The sequence below is a fragment of the Etheostoma cragini genome, chromosome 6, assembly GCF_013103735.1.
Source record: "Etheostoma cragini isolate CJK2018 chromosome 6, CSU_Ecrag_1.0, whole genome shotgun sequence".
In the NCBI taxonomy this organism is placed as follows: domain Eukaryota; kingdom Metazoa; phylum Chordata; class Actinopteri; order Perciformes; family Percidae; genus Etheostoma; species Etheostoma cragini.
In genome coordinates, this window is record NC_048412.1 from 19,714,653 (window position 1) to 19,722,356 (window position 7,704).

Sequence of the window (7,704 nt, forward strand, 5' to 3'; positions counted from 1 at the left end):
GACGGGAAGTGACGAGACTGTGGACAAGAATTGCAGCAGTGTGGGGGGTAAGGGAGGGGCGGAGGTGATTGATGTTACGTAGGTGGAAGTAGGCAGACCTGGTAATGTTATTGACATGGGGTTGAAAGGATAATGTGCTGTCAAGGATGTGCATGTGGCCATCTTGTTTACATAAGTATTTTAGAGTTTGTTTGATAGCTGTGTAATTAATTTTAAGCTTTAGCCCAATTATTATTCCTAATACGCAAGGAAATGAAATCTGGGTAATATACCCTTCTATGAACAAAACACTGTACATGAGCCAATTTTAAGATCGGAACAGAGGTTCTCTTCTCATTTCAGGTACGAATTTTTTTTTTTTTCAACTGACAAGTTATTTTCTTTTCCATTGCAAGACAACAAAGCAAAAAAATTGTCTTGGAAAATTGGTCAGATTACCAGCCTGTTTGCCTGCCTAAATTGCTTCTTTCCTTCCAGCTGCTTAAAGGATGAAAATCCAGTAAATGTTGAACTACATATGGGTAAAATGAGAAATTAGATGAGAGCCAAAACTTAACTTAAATACGTTATCTATTTTCCTTTCTACAAACCTAATTAGAACAGGATGGGTGCTATCGGCATGCATTATTTTAGTGCGTTACTCTGTCTATTAAAGCGCCATATCTCTCTTCATAACACTCTCTCTCACTCACTTGTAACGCTCTATTATGGAGAGATCTATGTTTGAAAGCCCAAACTCTATTTCTTTAACAAATAGATGAACCCAACAATGTTACCGATCAAATGTCTAAAAGGGGCTATGAACAAATTATGTGCCAGTAAAGCTTGACTCAGCTCTGCCGAACAGGCACCCATTTATGAACATATGCCAGACCTCCCTTACCCTGGGCTACTGTTAATCTCAGTAGTGGCTCCATTGTTCCTTGAAAGGATTTACATAGAGTAGAGCTACAGAAACAATGTGGATGAGGCGTGCTGTTTGCATGTCCTGTCTACATGCTTAGAATTAATATTTTAAAAAAGGAGTTCCAACACGAGCAAATAATTGAAAGGATGGACCAGCTTTAACCATTATTGGTTTAGTGCTGTGCTTTCTTTTTCAGAATATACTACTTTTGCAGTTATTTTATGGGAGACAGCAAGACATTAATGGGACTTGCAGTGATTCTTGGAAAAAAACAACTAAAAAACCCTCCATTAAAGGTGTTCTAATCAATGTTGGGTAACGTTACTTCTTGTTGACGTTCAAAGTATTTTTCAACAAAACAAGACTAGCTCAACCCTCCCTCCTCCTCATCCCACCGCCAACTACTTGTCGGTTATTGGCTGGAACACTGTTTGTGTGTGCTTCGTGGTGCAGGTGGGCACAGTTTATTTTTGTTGCCGTTTGTAGACCCTGGGCTTTCTACAGAGACCGCGGCATTTTACAGTTTTACAGTGTGTTCTGGGAGCTTGCGGATAGTGAGGAGATGTTAGCTGTATGTGACAACAAATGTTGTAGCCTGAAACACGTGTGATCAGTTGTAACTACAGTTACATTATAGTACTTCATAAATTATACTTTATATAAAGAAGTTAAATTGTTTTAAATGGCAGCGATGTCCATATTTGTCAAAGAATAGCGAGCAGACAATATGAGAAACAAAAACTCCAGCAGGGGTGCAGCTGTAGCACTGCAGCTCTATTCTGGATGTGTTAGTCATGGTGCTGGTGGCCCAAGTTGCCTCTGCCACCCCCACACTACCTCTCAGCTCCTAACACACACATACACTACACACACACCACACCACACCACACAACACGCATATAGCACTAGTCATCAAGTGCTGCTCGCTGTGATGTACACTCACCCAGTGACCCTCACTGCAGCACTTATTTCTTTGTCTTCGTCTTTCCTTGTAATCATGTCTCCTCTTATTCCTCCTCTGGCTCATTATTGTATCATTACACATCTGTCACTTTTCTTGACATTTTTGGCTTCGCTCTCTTGTGCCATCTTCATTTTTACTCTTCATATTTCTCTCCTCTAATTCCCTCTTCTTTTTTCTGTACCTCCTTGTTCAGGATCAGCTATGTCCACTCCACTCCAGGGGTCCCATCCACTCTGCCTCTAGTCTCCACGACAACAGGTGCTTCCACCACCCAGCAAGCCCTGCCGGTGACTGGATCTGCATATGTTCCATCGCCCCTGGCAACACTCGGGTTCACAGCCATCGCACCACCTGGACAGACGCTGGTTCAGCCACTGATTGCGGGTCAGTGTTGTGGAGAGCTCACTGGTTCTGTTCTTCTGTGAGCCCAAACGTGCCGTCCAATGATGAATGCTGAATCAACCGGCCCATACTTTAACTTGCTTGTTTAGTTGCTGACACCTGAACTACAATATCCAATTTTTTCTCTCAAAATCTTTGGTGGGCAGTTGTTGATGTGGTGGACTAATTAAAAACCTCACCAAGTCTAAAAGCCCATTCACAAAGTCAAATCTGGACCGATGGTTGGCATGAAGGACTGAATCACTGATTTGTTATATTAATTTGCCAAAAAGAAACAATATAGATATTTATTCATGTGAAAATGTTCTAGATTATCACTGTACTGAAAATAAAAAGAACATTTGGCCTCTTGGGTCTCCTGTTTCCTTCATCCAGGTCAGCCACCGCTCCTAGCCCCAGCTCAGTCTCCACAGCCTTCCATCTCAGCCCCTTCCTCAGCCTCCGGGGGCCAGATAGTCACCGCCGTCTACCCTCCTTCACCTAGCGTCACCATGGCAACAGGTGTGGTCTCCATGACAGCAGTACCCCCCAGCGTGGTCTACTCCGTCTCCAGCCCTTCCAGTGCTTCCCCCCACATCCTGTCCAAATACACAGCAACCCCCTCTACAGTCACGCATCCACATCCACATTTCCATCTGGACAGACAGGCAGACCGGCACCTGCCTCCGGACAGACCTGCAGATCGACAGGCGGACAGACAGGCTGAGAGGCAGACAGAACTGCTGACACATTCGGACAGACATCTGGAGAGGCAGGCCTCCACTAATAGCAGCTCAGTGGCTCCTCCCAGTGGCTCAGCTGTGTCCATAAGGCCCTGCAGTCCTCCACTTCAGATCCAAACACCTGGTAGGGCTGCATGTATTGGTTTTTAAAACACTTGATATGATTTGTAGGGATTTCGCTTAACAATATTTAACTCGTCTTTATCTTTGTGTTTTGCAGGCAATACACCAGGTACACCCAAACTAACCCAGCTTCCAGTCAGGACCCCTCAGAAGGTGAAGGCAACAGTGGCAAACATCCCTGTAGGCAGCTATGAAGGAGGAGGCCGAGGAAAAGAGAGAGAAAGGGAGAAAGAAAGAGAAAAGGAGAGGGAGAGAGAAAGGGAGAGAGAAGCTTCAGCCACTAGCCACTTCTCCTTTGAACCTGAGGTGGCGGGGCAGACAGGGTCTCCATCAACACATCCTGCTGAGGAGCCGCCATCCTCTGAAAGGACCCTGGAGGGCTCCTGTGTTCCAGACTCCTCTGACACACGACATCAAGAAAGCACAAGTACCAAAGAGGTGAGAGGACCATCACACACTGAGTTTTAGCTCTAACATAATGAGGAAAAACTGCCCAGTTGTTGTTGATATGCAACATAATTTGTGACTTTGTATAAAATACTTAATTTGAACTTTGTGTGCAGACTGGATGTAGAGATTCCCTCCCCTCCTCACCTCCCCCCCCTCCAGCAGCCACGGAACCCAGCCTGCCGCCCCCACAGACTGACAAAGACGGTCCTACACCCAAAAAAGTCAAAGCCCGCCCACCGCCACTCAAGAAGACTTTTGACTCAGTGGACAAGTGAGTTAACAACTTTATGAATCATGTGTGCAAGGTTGCAGAAATGATTTGTGGACGGTGTATATATACTGTATATTGTGTGTGTGTGTGTGCGCGTGTTGGTCTGGCAGGGTGCTGTCAGAAGTGTACTTTGAGGAGCGCTTTGCCGAGCTGCCAGAGTTTCGGCCTGAAGAGGTTTTGCCTTCACCCACCCTGCAGAGTCTGGCCACTTCCCCCCGCGCCATTCTGGGCAGCTACCGTCGCAAGAGGAAGAACTCCACAGGTTTTAAATCACCTGATAATCTGACTTAATGCTTTTGCTGTAGAGTTGTTTGGCGAGCAGCAAACTAGTTTCTGTTGTTTATGGAAGCAAAGGTAGAACTCTCTCTAGTGTTTAGTAACTTTAGGTTCATGATGATCCACACAGTTTAATGGGATGAATCCTGATACATATGGAGATTTAACCTCTGCTTTTTCCTCTGTGTGCTTCTAGATTTGGACTCAGCCACTGACGAGCAAGTCTCTCCTAAGAGAAAGAGTCGGCGGCGCTCAAGTTGCAGCTCAGAGCCCAACACACCTAAAAGTGCCGCCAAATGCGAGGGGGACATCTTCACCTTTGACAGAGCAGGTAACACGCAGGAAGGAGCAACAACTCTAATGTATTTCAGTTGGAGTATTTTTTTTCCGGTCTTTTGTTAGTTCTGGATCGGTGATGTGTGTCTCCTTCGGGCTGAAGGAGAGGTCTTTTATGTTTTGTGTGTTTGCACTTTTATTGTAACGTTTTTATCTTTTGTGTCTTAATGACCTCAACAATTCCTTCTCCATAGTTTAGTTTTAGTTTTTAGTTTACTCTTATCTCAGTAAGAATCTGTCATACTTCTTTTCAAAAGTGATTATTTTCATTAGTCAAAGCAATAAGAATACAGGGTAACAACACAAAGATTGTTATTGATCTTGTAATGGAAGGCCACTGTGGTGACTCACTACTGACCCAGTCTATGCATGGTGCATTACAAAGTTATTGAGTCTTACTTTTTCCTTCTTCTTTTTCCCAACAATAAAAAGGGATTGGCTTAGTAAAATAGGTCAGTTAGGTATGTAGGATGCCTTAGAAAGATTGAAAGATGCCGTTGAAAGCTCTGTAAAAAGTGAACCTTGAATGAAGTTTTTTTTTTGTCAAACTGTTTGTACTAGTTCAAAGTAAAAAAATAAAAATCTCTGAGCTGGATAAGAATCACTGACTTGGAGAACCGATTCACCCAAACGTTGCTGTATTTTTCCTGCTTGGTTAGTCCCCTCTCTGAGTGTAACAAAGATGATGGGGCCTGAAGGGACATAAACAAAGATCCTCAGTATTGTAGTTTTCTGGGACTCAACCTCTCCACCTGTTTGTCCCCTACCCAGCCACAGACGGAGAAGACATCCTGACAGATCTGGAGTTTGATAAGGTGCCGTACTCCTCTCTGCGGCGAACACTGGACCAGAGGCGAGCGCTGGTCATGCAGCTGTTCCAGGAGCAGGGCTTCTTTCCATCAGGTAAGACACACACACACACACACACTACATCTACAAGCAAGAATTCAGAATAAAATTCCATTTGTAGACATTGATTTGTGTTGTTTTTCTCTTGTCATTGTGTTCCCAGCTCAGGCCACTGCAGCCTTCCAGACAAGATACTCTGATATATTTCCCACTAAGGTGTGTCTGCAGCTGAAGATCAGGGAGGTCCGGCAGAAGATCATGCAGACAGCTGCCCCCTCTGATGTTTCTGGTTTAGGCATCCCTGACTCAATTGGCAACCTCCCTGGACCTTCTAACTCCCAGTCAGGAGAAGGATATATGAGAGGAGGTGGGGACCTGCAGGATGAAGACATAGAAGGGACAGAGGGGAGCCCAGAGGATCCTCGGGATTCAAAGGACTCTTCTAGATGAGAGATGCTGACAAACTAGATTGACGACAGTTGAAGTCACACCTTTCCATCCCCTACACGCTTTCACATGCTTTTTTTTTTCTCAGCGGCCAACCTGTGAGAGTGAGAGATGTCTGAATGCTATGTTGGGCCTTTTCTTTGGTTATGTGTGACACACTACCAAAAAAAGGACATGTGAAAACTATTGGTAGAAAAACTACCACACACACACACACACACACAACCTCACACACTCCGACACCCTCTGCAAACTCTTAATTCCCTCACTTGAATTAGCACTCTGTATTAACCACCTTGGAGAAAGCTCCCATCAATGCCAGTGAACGAAGGACCATTGTGCCTCGATAAAGAAAAGGGTTCTTGTTTTGGACGGAAAGACCTGCATAACCCATTCTGAGACAGTAAAAAGTCAGCAGTTTTAAAACGAGGACATTATATGTTTTGATATTTGTTTTTAATAGTGTTAAAGGAGTGAAAGCAGTAAGTACCTGCTTGAAGAACAACCTGTATTTAGACTTAACTGTTGTCAGCTTGGGTCTTGTTTCTGCTGACATTAGGGGGCTGGGCCCTCAACAGCCGGAAACTATTTGGTTGAACAAGAGAACTCGTTACTGTAGACCTGGAAAGACCTTTTTCTCTATTTTCTCTCTCACATTTAGACCTTTTTAGGGGAGGTCTACTATTCCAGGAGTGACTGAAAAATAGACTGACTTCTGGCAGTGCCATCATTCCTGAAATTACACGTCTGGCCAAGTCCTCCCTTCTCGCGACTGACCCTAGCACATGCCAGTAGGTAGGAACCGAGCATTCCTGTGCCTCTCACTCGCTAGCCATGAAGGAAGGAGGTGGGTCAGATTCAACGGGCACATCCTGGCTCTTAGTCGTAGAGGTCAGGCTAATATGGTCTGCATTCTCTACTGCCATTTGCCAAGCAGTTTTATTAACTTTTTTAAACAATTTGATTTGTATTTAACATTGTCATATTTAGTTTGTTGTTGTACTATTCCTATGGTTACTCTTATTATTACTACATATATCATTGCAGTGAACTCCAGTCCTTAGTTCTGTTCTCATTTCTGGCAGATGTTTTCTTCATTTCTGCCAGCTGTTGATTTCTTGTACTATTTTTTCTAACTATACTTTTTAGGGTAAGTGTGAGAAGCTGTTCCACACCTGTACAGTGTGGAACGTTGTAGTCTTCCCTTGCATTTCACCCGAGCAAGGATCTGTGGTGCAGTTATTTTTATTGTACATTTCAAAGAGGACGATAAACACAACACAGACCTTTTTATATTCTTTCAGCATAATCAGACGTGTTGTTTTTAGACAACCCTGTATGCCACTCTGTCCCTTGCGAAGTTTAATTCTATAGCCTCACCACTTAAACTGTACATCTCCTTCCTCCACCTCCTTCCTCCCTTTGTCACTTTATTGCTCGTTCCAGACTTCCCTTTTGGACAAGCAGCGAGAAAACGGGGGAGAAAACTGGGGGAAGTGAGGGGAGTGTAATGAATCAAAGACAGCTGATAGGATCTAATACTGGTTGTGTCTTTGTGCAAGACTTGTGTTGTAAATAATTACTGTAGAGTCAGTAGACTCATTATATTATTAAGGAAAAATCAGTCAGTGAACATAAGTTGACTTTTAAGACACCCATTACTGAAGGTAAAACACATGAAATGGAAAAAAAAAAACAATAAATATGGCTATTAATGTTTTGTGTTCTACTCCTTGTTTTGCTGTTCTAGTATACAAGAGGAATTTATATGAATAATTTAAGTTTGTATCTGTATCTTTCAGTATGCAAATAAAAATAGGTGTTCAATTAAAGTGATTTTATCGCTGGCAATGTGAAAAGTTTTCCTTAAGCAGATATCAATATCTGGTTCTGAAATTAAGATCAGTGTACATTTGACTATGTACTTTTAACATATGGTGAACAAACGGATGGATTA

General features: G+C 43.4%; 1 protein-coding gene across 4 annotated transcripts in view; it reads left to right on the forward strand.

Annotated features, from left to right (window-relative positions):
* cicb (capicua transcriptional repressor b) overlaps positions 1-7,598 on the forward strand; it is a 35,766-nt gene extending 28,168 nt beyond the window's left edge. For 2 of the 4 annotated variants that reach the window (XM_034874084.1, XM_034874082.1), the window contains 8 exons: positions 2,065-2,255; positions 2,649-3,119; positions 3,216-3,556; positions 3,682-3,839; positions 3,941-4,101; positions 4,312-4,446; positions 5,223-5,354; positions 5,464-7,598. In XM_034874084.1, the coding sequence (XP_034729975.1) occupies positions 2,065-2,255; positions 2,649-3,119; positions 3,216-3,556; positions 3,682-3,839; positions 3,941-4,101; positions 4,312-4,446; positions 5,223-5,354; positions 5,464-5,750 (1,876 nt within the window). In that variant the 3' untranslated portion in view covers positions 5,751-7,598. The remainder of the gene's footprint in view (positions 1-2,064; positions 2,256-2,648; positions 3,120-3,215; positions 3,557-3,681; positions 3,840-3,940; positions 4,102-4,311; positions 4,447-5,222; positions 5,355-5,463) is intronic. The other 2 variants (XM_034874083.1, XM_034874081.1) reach the window with 2 other exon arrangements.
* Positions 7,599-7,704: the final 106 nt, after the last annotated feature.